The sequence below is a fragment of the Sciurus vulgaris genome (genome assembly GCF_902686455.1).
Source record: "Sciurus vulgaris genome assembly, chromosome: 12".
Taxonomy (NCBI): domain Eukaryota; kingdom Metazoa; phylum Chordata; class Mammalia; order Rodentia; family Sciuridae; genus Sciurus; species Sciurus vulgaris.
This window is the reverse complement of record NC_136473.1, coordinates 40902218-40920659: the sequence shown is the minus strand read 5'-3', so window position 1 is coordinate 40920659 and position 18442 is coordinate 40902218. Positions and strand designations below refer to the sequence as shown.

At 32.9% G+C, this 18442-nt stretch overlaps 1 protein-coding gene across 1 annotated transcript in view; it reads left to right on the top strand.

The window, feature by feature from the left end:
* Window positions 1–7182: 7182 nt before the first annotated feature.
* The window catches only part of LOC306641929 (uncharacterized protein), a gene marked incomplete at its 3' end in the record, with an annotated part of 35430 nt that continues 24170 nt past the window's right edge, over window positions 7183–18442 (top strand). The window contains exons 1-2 of the mRNA XM_079107271.1: window positions 7183–7470; window positions 9512–9598. Coding sequence (XP_078963397.1) covers window positions 7371–7470; window positions 9512–9598 — 187 coding nt within the window. The 5' untranslated portion in view covers window positions 7183–7370. The remainder of the gene's footprint in view (window positions 7471–9511; window positions 9599–18442) is intronic.

The following is an 18442-nucleotide window of genomic DNA, read 5'->3' as shown; positions in this document are numbered from 1 at the left end:
TAAAAGAAAGACAGTTTGACAGTTTTTACAAAGCTAAACATAATCTTATTATATAATTGCCATCAATATCGCTTCTGATACTCAAATAGTTGAAACCTTACATCTACACAAACACTTGCACATAAATGTTTATACCTACTTTATTTATAATTGTCACAAATTAGAAGCAACCAAGATGTTCTTTGGTAGAATAATGCATAAACAAACTGGTACTTCCATGTAATGTTTCATTATTTAGTAATGAATAGAAAGGAGCTATTAAGCCACAAGATGATGTATGAGGAACTTAAAATGCACTTTACTAAAAATAAGCCAATCTGAAAGGGCTATATAAAGTATGATATCCTGTGATATTCTAGTAGGTACAAAATTACAAGTACAGTAAAAATATCAGAAGTTGACAAAGATTCAGAGTAAAGGGAGGTGCAAATAAGTATAAGCACGAGAACTTTTCAGGGTGCTGTAATTATTTTGTATGATTATGTATCAGTGGACACACGATTTTATCCATTTGCAAAAACCCATGAAAATACACAACACAAAGAGTTACCTCTAATGTAAACCATGGATTTTAGTTATCTATGAATTCAATGCAGTCACAGTCAAGATTCCAGGACTGGGGATGCAGAGGTAGCTCAGTAATGGAGCACTTGCGCAGCATGAGCTAAAGGCCTGGGTTCCATAACTAGCTCCTCAAAGATAAAAGGAAAAAGAAAAAAAAAAAAGAATTCCTCAACATTTTTTTCTGAAAAATTGATAACTGAATTCTAAAAGTTTTATCCCAGTAGAGGTTCATACAGACAAAATAGCAAAGATCCTCCTGAAAAATTACAAAGGACTTAAAACATTAAATTTGAAGGACATAAAACATTAAATAGCATGTCTTAGTATAAAGACACAATCATTAAAGCGGTTGTGGGTGTTGGTACAATGTTAGACAAATAGATGAACGGAACAAATTATTGTGAGAAACTCGCACATGTATTGATGACAATACTGAGTAACAAATATTATGAATATGTGAATATTCTTTTAGAAATAGTTCTATTCCTATGTATATTGTAAAATAATTAACCTTCTTGAAAATAATATAAGAAAATATCTTGTTTTGGGATTAAGGAAATACTTTTTAAATAGTGTACAGCACTGTTCTGTTTTTAAACTGGACTTGACTTTAAAAATTTATACACATTAATAGGTATCAATTATTAAGAAATTTAAAAAGAAAATGCCAGAGTAGGAGATTATTTTGCAGCATAAATACCCAACAGAAGACTTTTATCCAAGAATATTTAATTGCCAAATGACCATCCAGTTCTAATGTTTAGAGATTTGACAGTCTACTTTTATATCATTCTTATTTTGAATAAAAAAACTAATTATATTAGTATGTCATCCATTAATTTTTTAAAAGGCTAATTATGTGCGTGTCTCTCTCTCTCTCCCTCCCTCTCTCTCTCTCTCTCTCCTTCTCTCTCTCTCTCTCTCTCTCTCTCTCTCTCACACACACACACACACACACACACACACAGATTCATGCACCCATGTAGCACGAACGCAAACCTCATATCCCTATGTTAGTAATGCCTTACAAAGTGTTTTGAAATCTTTTTATTTCTATAGAGACTGATCCAGAACTCTTGAAAGATGCTTTAAAACAACATTTATTGAAGAGTGAATTCAGGATACCACCAGTGAATCTCCCTGGTATGTAAAAGCTTCTCAAGTCTAATATTTCTCATTTTTTATCACTTTTGGAGTATGGTTAAGTATGTGTCTGCAATGACAACACTATCTGTATATTACATGACATGGGAACAAGTCCTCACAAGTACCCTCCCATAATTGTACTGTGCTACTTACTAAAAATAGAAAATTAGCTACGTATCACTACTCTTAGAACTCATCCATTTAGCAAATACTTTAGAAAAGTCAAATGAGCTTAGTGCTTTATTCGTTCACATATATCCTATGCTATCCTAATTGATTAGATGAAAAGTTCTCTTTCTAATGTAGATAAAAAGTTCTTTCAATCTGCAATAATAAAATGACTCATACCTGTGGTTAAGAATATAACAGTTACGATTGTATTACAAACTGGATACGTGTTCTTGGTCATTCAGTAAACATGTTAAACCTCAGTATCCTGAAACTTATTTGATTTCAAATGACCTTCCAGTTCTAATGTCTAGAGATTTAACAGTGCAGACGTATCATAATAACTACATCCATTGTTACAAAAGGCTAATTATGTTAATCTCTCTCTCTCTCACACACACACACACACACACACACACACACACACACACACACACACACACACCTTTCACATCCCTATTTTAGGACTACCTCACAAAGTATTTTGAAATCTTATTCCATAGAGATTGATCCAGAATACTTGAGAGATGGTTTTAAACAACCTTTATTGAAGAGTGAATCCAAGACACTGCCAGTGGATATCCCTGGTAAGAAAAAAATTTGCAGGTCTAATATTTTACCTTTTTTTAAACTTCTTCAGATAAATATATGTCTTTAAGGACTATACTACTTCTACATTATCATGACATAGACAAAGATCTTCATGGGTACCCTTCTATGATTGTTTTTCACTGTCTTACTAGAAATGGAAAATTTGTTAAATGTTATTACTTCTGGAAATCATCCAGTCAGCAAGCAATTCATAAAATTCAAAAAGCACATTTTATAGTGAAATTAGAATATTATTGGTAAAAGTATGTCCGAAGCTATTCTTGTCACTTTGTATTTCCACTCTAGATAGAAATTTTCTTTGAATCTGCAAAAACAGAAAATTTGGCTTATACATGTGATAAAAGGAGAAAAATGTTATTTTATTAGTTACCAATTCTTGCTATACTTTACAATGTCGGGCATGGCAGTAATATAACTTTAGTAGAGTCCCTTAGTTGTGTTATATAATTCAGATATTTTAATACTGTCATTAGTCATGGAGTAACAGAATTAGATAAAGCATTCACTGATGTCTGATATACTGTTCAAAGGGGCAGACAGCTTAACAGAGAAATAAGGTAAGGAGACATTAAGAGAGAAAACCTCCAAAAGTCATTGTCATTCATTGTCATTGTACCTTCCAAAGGCCGTTCCTTAGAGGTGCAACATTAGCAGCTTCACACTACAAGAGTAAGAGACCCCTATTTCTCACCCCTACAATGGATCATAGACCTTAATGTAAGAACTGAAATTTTGCAACTACAGGAGGAAAACATAGGAGAGACACTTTAAGATAGTGTACAGGCAACAACTTCCTGAATAGGACTCCAAGTGCTCTGGAAATAATAGCAAGAATTGACAAATGGGATTATATCTAATTGATTATAAGATAAAGAGCAAGGAGAAAGGCAAGATAACATATATTGTATATCATATATATAAACATCAAAGGAAGATCTCCTTGAGCTGCTCAAACATATCAGTCTCCTCTGGAAATACCCAAAAATAATACTTTATGGGTTCTCTAGGTATTCCTTAATTCTAGTTTGCAACTAATATTAACCCTCATACCCAGTATGATTAAAAACTGGCTTAAACAGAAACTGTTCCAGGAGGCAGTATAATGACATATTCAAAGAGTTAAAGGAAAAAAAAATCTGTTATCTAAGATCTGTATATACAACAAAGTTAATTTTCCAGAAAGAAGGTGAAATAAAGATATTTCTAAATGAATGAAAATTTAGAGAATTTGTTGCTAGCAGAACTGCTTTCTAATAAGTTAAAAGAAATTTCCTCAGGCTAAGAACAATTGATCTCTGACAATAATTTGAATCCCACAAAATGAGCTTGGTTTAAAGGAATTCTGCAATTCTGAAAGACAATATAAATACATATGGCCTCTCCTTCCTATTGTATTGATTTAAACCTTGTTAGGACATTAATATATAGACATGCAATTTGCTCTATAATAGCAGCACATAGGTAATAGTAGGGAGAAATTATATATTAGAGTAAAATATTGACAAAATATGGCAATCTGAATCCACAGGAACAAATGTATAGAACCAGAACTTATAAATAAGAAGGGTAATACAATAAATGCTATAAATACAGTCATGCATCATTTAACAAAGCTGATACATTCTGAGAAATATATCATTAGGCAATTTCATCATTGTGAAAATGGCTACTTAAATCATATAGGCTACTATACACCTAGGCTATACGGTGTAGTCTATATTATATATATTTAGTCCATCACTGACTGAAACATAATTATGCTATGCATGACTGTATATTTTTATTCTTTTTGTCTCAGTTTCTTTAAAAGGCATGTGAATTTATGTAAAGAAATGATTATAACAATAACAGTTCAGTAATAGCAGTTGTCTTTAATATTTAAAGTTGTAATTTGTAATTTTTTTCACTGAGAAATAAGATTTTATTGGCTATTTTAGCATCTCTTAGCCCAGTCAATTTTTTTTTAAATTTATTTATTTTGATTCATTGTAAACAAATGGGGCACAACTTGTTTCTCTGGTTGTACATGAAGTAGAGGCATACCATTTGTGTAATCATACATGTACATAGGGTGACAATGTTTGTCTCATTCTGTTATTTTTTCTTCCCCCACCCCCTCCCACTCCTCTTTTTTTTTCTATACAATCCATCCATCCTCCATTCTTGCCTCCCTCCCAACCCCCATTATGTATCATCATCCACTTATCAGAGAGATCATTCGGTCTTTGTTTTTGGGGGACTGGCTCATCTCACTTAGCATGATATTCTGCAACTTCATCCATTTGCCTGCAAATGCCATAATTTTATTCTTCTTTATGACTGAGTAATATTCCACTGTGTGTATATATCACAGTTTCTTTATCCATTTATCAATTGAAGGGCATCTAGTTTGGTTCCACAATCTAGCTATTGTGAATTGAGCAGCTATGAACATTGATGTGGCTGCATCACTGTAGCATGCTGATAACAATAGCACAAAATGGGGAAAAGAAAATAGAGCTACATAGGAATAACTTTCCTATATTTCATTAGAATTTATTAAAAATAAATCTGAAGTACATTCTAAAATTGTGATGATGGTATATAAATCTCTGAATATTTTAAAAATCAAAGAATTGAACTTTTTTTTTTTTTTTTTGGTACCAGGTATTGAACTCAGGGGCACTTAACAATTGAACTACATCCCCAGCCCTTTTTTTGTATTTTATTTAGAGACAGGTTCTCTGAGTTGCATAGGGCCTTGCTGTGTTGCCAAGTTTTGGACTCTTGATCCTCCTGTCTTAGCCTCCTGAGCCACTGAGATTACAGGCATGTGCCACTGCGCCCAGTAGAACTGAATGTTTTAAATGGGCTAATTATATGGTACAGTGTAGATGTTTAAAAAATACATCTGAAAAAAAACCTTAAAATTATTAAAGAAGGGAAAGATTTTTTTAAAAATTAAATCAAAGGGATGATGTTGCATAAAAGGAAAATGGTAACTCCTATTAGATCATCTCTAGCATATACCTTTTACTTCCTATTCCTTAACCCAATTTTTCCTCAAATTCTCATTTCTTCCATTTATGTAAGGATCATTTGCATGCTCATTTCAAATGAATCAGTCCTTTACACATATACCAATTGTAGAAAGGACCAGAGAGGCTAAAATACATGTGTTAATATTCCAAGTTTTGAGTTGATGTATATCTTACTACTTTAACAAAATGCTGTTCCTTAATTATCGAAAAAAGAAAAATTCTGCCTTATCTCATGCATCTTTTTATTTTAGTAATAATGTATCCATTGTTATAGAGTGTAATCATGAAATATTTGAGCAACCTATTTCTACAGGAACGGATACAGATGGATCGACACATGCAATTGAAAGAGGCAAAAAAAAGAGTGAATCCAAGATACAAATACAGAATCCCCCTGGTAATAACAAGAATTTTTATGAACTTAGCATTTCTTTTTAGCTTATATTCTCCAGAATTAATTTATTGTGGCTCCTTAGTGAGAACAGTACCTATAAATCCTTACCACATGAGCAAAAGTCTTCATGAATTCCACTATAATCCATATAACTCTAGTATTAACTGGCAATTTCAAATTAACTAAATACAGTTGTTTTTCTTAACTCTCCACTTGGAATGTAATCCATAAAAAACAATAGTATAATAACCTTAGAATATACTTCATGGGAAGATATCCAGTTATGCAATATAAAGTTGCATAACTTTATTATGCAACTATTCAGTGCTATTCTATTCACTGTTTCAGGATTATATAGAAATGTTCCAATTTTTCAAAACCAGAAAGACTGGCTAATAGATATAATAATAACAAGAATTTAACACATAGTTATTTTCATTAGTTATCAAGTCCTCTTTATGATAAAAACATCAGGCAACATGTATTCAAGTTCTTTAGTTGTCTTATTTATTCATATGTGATCCAGTTTTCCAAAGAGAAAAAGTCTACTCTATAGGGTCAGAATCATAACAGGTTTCCAAACACAGTTACATGCTCTGCTAAAACCAACTCCCACCCACAAAATGTTAAGTTTCATCATTGACCTTACCTCACCAATCCCCTTTTCAATAAATTTCCTTTTAAATAATTTTTATGTTTTTTATGAAATGTTATTTTTATGTCTTTGAACCTAGTTAGTGGTTTTTGAGTCCAGCAAAAATATAAAGTTGCATAGAAGCTGAAGAGGGAAATGATCTCATCATGCCCAAGTATTTTGCAAATTTAGCTATTTTCTTTTTGCTAAATGCTACAGGAACCTCAGAGGTCACTTTTTTAAAGTCCAACAAATATCTTGTCATTCTTTTTATCACTGACATTTAGAATGATTTACAGTTACATGATCTAAAATGAAATGGAAATATTTGTGGTGAATCAAAGAATTTCTTCCTTATACTAAGTATCTGTGACTAGTGAGATTATGATCTGCAGCTGGAACTATGGGGGGAAATGTTAAGTTCCATTTCACATGGAACATACTACAGAATTAATGTGATTTTAATTTTAATTTGAAAGTTATATTATTATCATAATGTCTCTGAGTGATTTCAATTTGTATAAGAGCTATAACTGCATAGAAAAATCACTGGTTAAAGAGTTGCATGACTTTGAGATGTGCATCAGGTTTGCCTTTCTCTGGAAATATGATCTTGGTGAACTCAGTACACATATCTAACCTCAATATTATGTGACTTATATAATTGCTAGCATCCTTTCCCTTCGAAGGTTTTGTTGTTTTCCAATTTAGGCATTTCATTATTATTCTATAAATAAAATTGTTTAGTTAGCACTACCAACACACACACATGCACACATCACTTACACAATCATATTTGTGAATATCTGGTTATCATACAGTGTTTTGATATATGTGTATTTCTACAGGAACGGATACAGATGGGTCGACACGTGCAATTGAAAGAGGCAAAAAAAAAGGTGAATCCAAGATACAAATACAGAATCCCCCTGGTAATAACAAGAATTTTTATGAACTTAGCATTTCTTTTTAGCTTATATTCTCCAGAATTAATTTATTGTGGCTCCTTAGTGAGAACAGTACCTATAAATCCTTATCACATGAGCAAAAGTCTTCATGAATTCCACTATAATCCATATAACTCTAGTATTAACTGGCAATTTCAAATTAACTAAATACAGTTGTTTTTCTTAACTCATCCACTTGGAATGTAATCCATAAAAAACAATACTATAATAACCTTAGAATATACTTCATGGGAAGATATCCAGTTATGCAATATAAAGTTGCATAACTTTATTATGCAACTATTCAGTGCTATTCTATTCACTGTTTCAGGATTATATAGAAATGTTTCTTCCAATTTTTCAAAACCAGAAAGACTGGCTAATAGATACAATAATAACAGGAATTTAACACATAGTTATTTTCATTAGTTATCAAGTTCTCTTTATGATAAAAACATCAGGCAAGGTGTATTCAAGTTCTTTAGTTGTGTTATATTTCCGAGATATTATACAACTGAATGTAGTACTGCAAATGCAGAGTTAGGCACACTTCTTTTGATTAAAACCAAAAGAAGAGATTTTAAGAGAGAATTCCGGGGGAAAGGAGGAGGAAAAAAGGGAAATACGGGGAACTAGATGGTAAGAAATATTTAGAAAGCCCTGGTAAAATCACTGACATTCAAGGGAGATGGTTTTCATGTCCAAGGGGGGCCCTTGAAGAACAACCTAAGAGTGTTCCAACAGCAGAGGGAAGAGACTCAAGTAAAATAATCCTGCCAAATCAACAACAAGGAAACAAAAACAAGTCCGCAAAGGGGATGAATAAATCAGCATCCAGATTTTCTATAATATATTATCTAAATAGCATAATTGCATATAATCTGTGTACATTCTCCTATATAGTTTGAATCACCTCTAGATTATTTATAATAACCAGTACAAAGTAAATGCCATGTAAGTAGTTGTTATACTATATTGTTTAGGGAATAATGACCAAAAAATGCCATGTATGTTCAATATAAATGCAATTTATTTCAAACGCTTTGGATCCATTATCAACTGAATACTTAGATGCAGAACCCATTTATATAGAGGGTCACCTGCATTAATAACCATTGAATTGGACACCTTTAAATGGGAAAACATTTGGTATGTTTTATAGATAACATTTGTATATACGTGTATATAATAGCATAACTAACATTTTTTTATTTATATGTATATGCTTATATATATATGTTCCCATTTATGTATACATATACATATATGTATGCATATTATATAAACATAATGTACAATATGTACGTCATATATAATTTAATTTAAAGCAATAATATGAGGAAGAAAAACTGTGACTAACTAGATTATAAATTTCTCTTGCAGAAACCTTTGAATTCCTAATGTCTAACCCTGTTCTAAACTGCTTTACTCATTGTCTTCCTGCTTACCTGGGAATTCTTGGATTTCTTATTTTGAATGAATCAATATTTCTTTTATACATATATCTTTCTCTTCTTTTGGTGCTGAATACCAACCATATGGCCTTGTGCATGCTAGGCAAGTGCTCTATCACTAAACTACACCCCCACATCTTTTACATATATCTTTAAATGAAAGACCATAGAGCCTAAATATATTTGCTAATGTTCCGCAGTTGATGTTGCTATAACTCATTACTTTTACAAAAATGTTGCTATGTAATTATATAAAGTTGCTTTGCCCAATCTGATACACCTTGGTTTTTTTTAATGCTTCACCTGATTTCTGCCTGTTGATTGTACTGGTATATATTTAGGTTGCTATGACCGTAGTACAAATTTTAACATTTATTCATAACATTTATTCCACCAATTCTTCAAGACTTCAATGCATGGTGTCAGGATCAGGACACATTTCCAACTTCTCTTACAAGTTGCATCAGTCTTTTCTAATGAAAAATGTTAATTAGGGTAATACTAGACACACATATATGCATATATTAATATTTACTTTAGAAAATTGTTTTTAAATCTGTTTACTTTTATAGAAACTAATATACAGTTCTTGACTGATATAAAAGGAAAAGGTCTAATAATAAAGGATGAAATGAAGACAAAATCAATGAGTCACCCTGGTAAGAACAATAATTTTTAAAATTCACTTATGATTTAACTATCTTCTCTGGGAGTTTATGGATATTCAATGACAACAGCACTATTATTATTATATTAGTGGCATTATTATTATATAAGAAAAATCTTCATGAATTCTCTCCTACAAAAAGCCCACAGTAATAGAAAGAAGACCAGTAGAGTATGATTACATCAAAATTAACCCCAACATTATGTATAACTATAATGCACTAATAAAATTAACTAATTAATTTGTATGAAAAGAACAGAAACTAAAGAAAGCATCAGAAACTAAAAAGACTAGAAGACAGATAGTGGGATGGCATAGTCAAAGTATTACAAGAAACCATGATTTTACATCCAACCAAATACATAAAAAGAGAATTTTTACAATCAGGCACTTATAAGAAAGAGTTCTTCATACTGAAAGCAAGTGTCCTCACACCATTTTTTGAATCCATACATTCAAGAGCATTGGTGAAGTGATTCTGTTATTATAAAGACTGTACAAATACATATTTTTGTTCTCTTCTTTTACTTGACTTAAAATGTAATTATAGAGTACAATATTTATTTAGTTGTATAATTGAGATGGGTGGGTGGAACCTATGACGTGCTGGAGAAAGAAAATTAAAGGAGACAGTAACTCAAATCCATAGGGAAGTATTTTTGAAAGAATTTTTACTAGCAATTATAAATAAAGGACATAATTATAACAAACTTGTCCTTTTTTTTCTTTTCTTGACTTCTTTAAAAGTTAAAGTTTATATAAAGAAAGAATTGTAATATGATTATAGTAACAGCTTTAATGCTTACAATATTTATAGGAATACTAAGTCAGAAATAGGCAATAATGTTTCTATAACTTATTGAAAATTAATGATAAATTTGAGGTCAATTCTAAAAGTGATTTGCTGCATGGTTTCAACAATGCTATGGATATATTAAATGCTATTGAATTGGATACTTTAAAAGAAGAAATTATATGATATATTTCATACTTTTAAAGAATAGTTTAATGACATGAAATACTTTGAAATCATTCTAGAAAAAGAGATGAAAGTCTCTACAGTGAAAAACTATAGAATAATAAAGGAAGAAATACAAGACTTTCAAAGATGGAAAGATCTCCCATGCTCTTGGAGAAGCAGAATTAACATTGTCAAAATGAGCATACTACTAAAAGTGTTATACAGATTTAATGCAATTTCTATTAAAATCCCAATGACATTCTTCATAGAACTAGAAAAAGCAATTATGAAATTCATTTGGAAAAATAAGAGACCCAGAATAGCCAAAGCAATACTTATCAAGAAAAGTAAAACAGGAGACATCACAATACCATACCTTAAATTTTACTACAGAGGCATAGTAACAAAAATGGCATGGTATTGGCAAAACAGAGATATGTAGACCAGTGATCCACAATAGAGGACAAAGAGACAAACCCACATAAATACAGTTATCTAATACTAGGTAAAGGTGCCAAAAAATATATTTTTTGTATTTAGCCTCTAAAACAAATGGTGCTGGGAAAACTAGAAATCCATATAAAGCAAAATGAAATTAAACCCCTATCTCACCCTGCATAAAACTCAGCTCAAAGTGGATCAAGGACTTAGGCACTACAACAGACACTGTAGTTAATAGAAGAAAAAGTAAGCCTAAATCTTCCCCATGTCAGCTTAGGAATTGAACAAGAACCCTAAACACAAGAAGTAAAATCAAGAATCAAAAATGAGATAGTATCAAACTGAAAGCCTCCTCACAGCAAAGGAAATTATCAATAATATGAAGAGAGAGCCTACAGAATGGATCTTTACCAGATCTTTACCACATGCACCTCAGATAAACATTAATGTCTAGGATATATAAAGAACTTACAAAACTTAACACCAAAAGAACAAATAACTCAAACTATAAATGGACTAAGAAACTGAAAATACACTTTACAGAAGATGGTATATAATTGATCAACAAATATATGAAAAAAATGTTCAGTATCTCTAGCATCTTACTCCAGTCAGAATGGCAATTATCAGAATACAAGCAACAATAAGTGTTGGCGAGGATGTGGGGATAAAGGTACACTCGTTCGTTGCTGGTGGGACTGCAAATTGGTGCAACCACTATAAAAAGAAATATGGAGATTTCTCAGAAAACTAGGAATGGAACCATCATTTAACCCAGTTATTCTCACTCGTTGGTTTATACCCAAATGACTTAAAATCAGCATACTAGTGACACAGTCACATTAATGCTTATAGCAGCTCAATCCACAATAGCTAAACTGTGGAACCAACCTAGGTGCCCTTCAACAGATGAATGGATGAAGAAATTGTGGTATATATACACAATGGAATATTACTCAGCCTTAAAGAAAAAAGAAATTATGGCATTTACTGGTAAATGGATGGAGCTAGAGAATATCATGCTAAGCAAAATAAGCCAGTCCCCAAAAACCAAAGGCTGAGTGTTCTCTTTGACATGTGGATGCTAATTCACAATAAGGAGGGTTAGGGAAGAATAGAGGCATTTTGGATTAAACAGGTGATAATGAAGGAGGGAAGGAAGGTATGCAAGTAGGGATGATAGACTGAATCAGACATTATTATCCTATGTGCATATATGATTACATGACCAGTATAACTCTATATCATGTACAAGCATTTTGATGTGTCAAAATGCATCTACTGTCTTGTATAACTGATTAGAACAAATTTTTAAAAATAGAAAAAACAGTTTAATGAAATTAAGGAAGAATAAAAAGAAATTTGAATCCACCAGAGAATATTGCAAAGTGGAAAAATTGTGATTCTTGCTAGGACATGAATTTCTCCAGCACATACCGGTACATTCCTGGTACTTAAACCTGTTTGACCTCAAATAATCTTTCCATTACATTCTTTATTATCTAGGAACATTGTATCAGTTAGAGAAATAACCAAAAAAGTTAAAATAGGTTGATGTTGTTACCAAGTTTTGTGTTGCTATGGCTCATCACTAATACTCAAATCTTATGCATCTTTTTTTATTTTGGCAAAATTGCCCCAATGGAGCTACATCTTTATACAGATTGCAGTGGGATGTCAAGGTCATTGTGCAACATTAAAATGTGTTCATGGACTCGGCAATTGCTCAAAGGGGAAACTTGCACTTTATAGTATCTGGTTCTTTACAGGTTTCCAACTGTGTTTACATACTCTGCTAAAACTCAGTTTCACCAAGAAAATGTTAGGCCCAATAAGTGACCCAGATTCACCAGTCTTGATAATTCCATTTTCAATATTAATTCCCCTTTGTTAACATTGATTTCATATTTCTGTCACTGCAGTTAGTGGTAATGTTAAAATCAAGCAAAAACTTCCACTCATATAAAAACTCAAATGGAAAGAGATTCAATATCAATATTGATGCTAATGCAAATTTATTCATTTCCAGCTACAAAGTCAACATTCTGAATAGACCTAAGAGAGTACATTATCTTACTCCATAAGATTATTACTATTCTTTTTCATTACTATTGTCATTTAATTTATAGCTGTATAATCTAAAAATTTGGTAAAATATTCTAACACATAGTAACTTTCTGTGACTATAAACACCATTGTTTACCAATTGACCTGTGAATAGAATTGTGTTCCACCTCACCAAGTGTATCTCTACTGCAATACGAGTGAATTTTAATGTAAAATGAAAATTATATTACTATCTTAAGTACTCTAGCATGATTTCAAGTTGCATAAAAGGTAGTGTTGTATGGAAGAACTGGCTAATAAATGGGGAGGTATCCATTTCTGCACAATTTGCTCATTACCTGGCTGTATGACTTTGTTCAAATCATACAAATTCCCTAAGCCTCAATAAAATAATGCTTATGTGATTGTTAAGAATGTTTGCAATCCCATGGTTTTATTATTTTGCAGTCGAGATCTTTTGACAAAATTCTTCTTCCTTAAGAAAAGCCAGTTAAGATTTCACTACCAGTAAACACAAATACACTGATACACAAAGTTGTATTTTACTTTTCAAAAGTAAACACCACATTTAAGGGCAACACCACCAGAAAAACAGCAGATTCCTTAGCAAAAACTCTAAAGGCCAGGAGGACAAGGAATGAGGTATTACAAACTCTACACGAAAGTAACTGCTGATTTTGAGTACTCTAAACAGCAGTTTTCTTCAGAATTAAATGAAAAAGACCTTCCAAGATAAGCATAAACTAAGGAAATTCACAACCACTGAACAAGGAGAAACTTTACCGAAGGCTTATAGAAGATATTTAAGGAAATCCTATACTCCAAAAAGAAAAAAAGAAAAAGAAACAACCATGAAAGCATGGGAAAGACTAAATCTCACGAGAAAAGTAGATAAGCAAATGAGAATTGAGAAATGGGTTAGGTTTTTGTCACTTTGAAAAAAATACCTGAGAAAATCAAAGTGGGAAAGATTTATTTTAACTCACAGTTTCCGAGGTTTTAGTCCATAATCGCCTGGCTCTATTGCTGTTTGTTGTTGTGAGGTGGAACATCATGGTGGAAAGGAAATGTTGGAGGAAGGCTGCAGAGTGAGAGAGAGGCTGAGGAGAAGACCGATTCTCCAAGGGCATGCCCCCAAGGACCTACTTCCTTCAACTAGGTCCTACCTCCTACATTTTCTACCACCTCTCAATAGCATATTCAAATTATAAATCCACCGATGAGATTAAAGCTATCGTGATCCAATTATTTTCTAAAAGTCCCACCTCTGAACATTGCTGCCTTATAGACCAAACCTTCAACACATGAGTTTCTGGGGAATATTCTAGATCCAAATCATAACAGGAAATAATCAAACATCATCAATACAGTAAACCAACCTATCTCTCACCCTGCATAAAAATCAACTCAAAGTGGATCAAGGGCCTAGGCATCAGACCAGAGATTTTGTGCCTACTTGAAGGAAATGTAGGCCCAAATCTCCATCGCATCAGCATAGGAACCAACTTCCTCAGTAAGACTTCTAAAAGTGCAAAAATAAAATAAAAAATCAATAAATGAGATGCTATTCAACTAAAAAGCTTCTTCACAGCAAAGGAAACAATCAAGAGTGTGAATAGGGAGCCTACAGAATAGGAGAAAATCTTTGCCACCTGCACCTCAGACAAAGCATTTCCAGAATATATAAAGAGATTTTAAAAAACACCAAAAAATAAATAAATATCCCAATCAATACATGAGCAAAGGAACAGAACAGGCATGTCACAGGAGAAGAAATATAATTGGTCAAAAATTCTATGAAAAAACATTCAACATCTCTATCAATTAGAGAAATGCAAAGTAAAACTACACTTAAGTCAGGATAGCAAGTTATCAAGAATACAAGTAACTATAAATGTTGGCAAGAATGTGGGCAAAAATGTACACTTATCCATTGCTGATGGGACTGCAAATTGGAGCAACCACTCTGGAAAACAGTATGGATATTTCTTAAAAAACTTGGAATACCATTTGACTCAGTTATTCCACTCCTCACTTTATACTCAAAGGACTTAAAATCAGCATGCTACCTTGATGCAGCCACATCAATGTTGATAGCAGCTCAATTCACAATAGCTAAACTATGGAGCCAACCTAAGTGCCCTTTAACAGATGAGTGGATACAGAAAATGTGGTATTTATATACACAATGTATTACTTAGTCATGCAGAAGAATGCTGGGGAATGGATGGAACTGGAGACTATAATGCTAAGTGAAATAGGCCCATCCCAAAACTCAAAGGCCGAATGTCCTCTCTGATGTTGACACACCATGGGGGTGGGGGAGAACAGAACGCCATTGGATTAGACAAAGGGGAATGAAGGGAAGGGAGGAAGAGAGGAATAGGAAAGACAGTGGAATGAATCAGACATCACTTTCCTGTGTTCATACATGAATATACGACCAGTGTAACGCCACCTTATGTCCAAACACAAGAATGGGGAGTTATACTTGATATATATATAGTATGTCAAAATACATTCTACTGTTGTGTATATCTAAAATAAACAAAAATGAACAAAAGATATTCAAAATAACTAGAAGAAAAATTTAAATGAAAAGAATAAATATATACTTTAAATAATAACCCCAAAGGTAAATGGTTTTAATTATCAAAAGACAGATTGACTTAAAAAACCAAATCCAACAATGTGCTGCCTGAAAGAAATTCATCTCACCTGCAGACATACACAGATTAAAAGTGAAAGCGAAAGGATGGAAAATGATACTCCAAGCAAATGGAATCCACAATCAAGCAGGATTCAACAAAGTATACTTCCAAGCCAAAATCAGTCAGAAGAGGCAAGGAGAATGATTCATTAATAAGATAAAACAATTATAAATACACTGAACATTGGAGTACCCAATTTTATGAAATAAACAATACTGGACATAAAAGGGCAGATAGGCCCCAATATAATGATACTAGGTGATGTTAATAGATCACTCACTCAACAATCATCAACAAGGAAACATCAGAATTAAATTATGATCTAAATCAAGTGAGGTTTACAGACATTTACAGAATATTCCACCTAACAGGTGTAGAACACACATTATTTTCATCAGTACCTACAGCTTTCTCTAAAATAGATTCTATATTAGACCATAAAGCAAGTCTTAACAAATACAAAATACTGAAATAATTTATTATTGCATCTTATCAGCTCACAGTGAGATGAAACTAGATAGCAACATAAAAATGGCAGAAATTCAACCAACACATAAAAATTAAGCAATAAATTTTTGAATGGAAACTGGGGTGTTGACTAAATCAGGGAAGATACTTAAAAATTCCCAAAATCAAATTAAAATGGAGGAGGATGGAGAAAATTGTGGGGGTGAAGTAAGCCACAAGTCCCAATCCCCTCACACCACAGGAAGAGGACAGTGAATAAAAGCAGAATTAAGCAGTGGGTGACAAAATCAATGCTCTGAGACTCAGTACTACATAGTCTGAGGCCTGGAGAGACTGGAAGATAAGTTACCAGGGTAGAAATCAAAATTCAGAGTGTCCTGACCCAAACCTGTGGATGAGTGGGGGACGAGATAACAGAGAAAGAGAGGCAGGGAGCAGACATTCTCTTAAGCTCACACAGTTAAAAACCACTGGAAAACTGTTGAAAAGACAAAAAAAAATTTAAAATGCGTAAGGTTCCTTAAAGCAGCATAAACCATTTAAAACTAAATTGTGGGGGGAAAAAAAAAGCTGAGTGCAGGCCCCTGCAGCTGTCTTGCAGAGTCCACAGCTGACCAGTCAGCCTCTTAAATCAGCACAGCATCTTCCCACACCCAGACAGCCACAAATTAAACCAGAGGGAAGCTTCCCTGCAGTGGGTCTTTCTAAGAATCCAGCTAGAAAGGTCTTTTTTTATTGATTTTAGATATACATGATGGTAGAGTGTATTTTGACATATTATACATACATGGAGTACAAGCCATTCCCATAAGGATCCCATTCTTGTGCTTGTGCATGATGTGCAGTTACGCTAGTCAGCGTATTCATTTATGAGCAAAGAAAAGTGATGTCAGGTTCATTCTACTGTTTTTCCTATTCCCATACCCACTTCCTTCCCTTCATTTCCCTTTGTCTGATCCAATGAACTTCTATTCTTCTCTCCTCCTCCTTCCTTGCTCTGTGTTTGCCAGTAAATCTATCTGGAAACTATCATGCTAAATGAAATAAGCACATAAGACCACAGGTTGCATGTTCTCTCTGATACAAGAGTGCTGACACACATCAAGGGAGGGAGGATAAGAAGAGAAGTTTAGTGGATTATACAAAGGGAAATAAAAGGAAGAAAAGGGGACTAGGAATGAGAAAGGCAGTAAAATGAATCTAACATGATTTTTCTATGTACTTATATGAATACATCACAGTGAATCTATACATCATGTGCATCCACAAGACTGGGATCTTAATTAGACTAAGATATACTCCATGTTTGTATAAATATGTGAAAATAGACTGTACTATCATATGTAACTAAAAAGAACAAATTTTTAAAAAATATATTACCGATAAACATTTTAGATGTTAATCCATTTATAACAAAAATCACTTTAAATATCTATAACCTAAACACATCAACTTAAAAACCAGACATGTTACCAGGTGTAGTGGTGCATGCCTGTAATCCCAGCAGCTCAGGAGGCTGAGGCAGGAGGATCAAAAGTTCAAAGCCAGCCTCAGCACTTTAAAGATGTCCTAAGCAACTCAGTGAGAACCTGTCTCTAAATAAAATATAAAAAAGGACTGGGGATGTGTTTCAGTGGTAAAGTGCCCCTGTGTTCAATCCCTGGTGCAAAAACAAACAAACAACAACAAAAACAACAAAAAGACATGTTCAGACAGGGTTGGAAAAAAAAAAGATCCAGATATATGTTGTTCATAAGAAACCTACTTTTAATATAGACAGACAAATTAAACCTAAAGAAATGAGAATATATGCCATCCTATCACTAATCAAAAGAAATCAAAAGTAGCTACATTAATCAGAATACGCAGACTTGGGAGCAGGACAATTACTATGATAAAAAGAGTCATTAAGTAAAGATTAAGGAATCAAGTCTCCAAGAAGATATAGTGATCCTTAACGTATATGAACCTACCACAGTGCACCAAAATGCAGGAAGCAAAACCAATAGAATTTCAAGGAAAACTAGACAAATTCACTATTACATTTGGTAACTCAAATACCCCTCTATCAGTAATTGACACATCTTAGAGACAAAAATTTATTGAGAAAGTAGTAAACTACACAGCATCAATCTACCTGATAGATTTAGAATACTTTACCAAATAATAATAGAGTCATTTCAGGCTT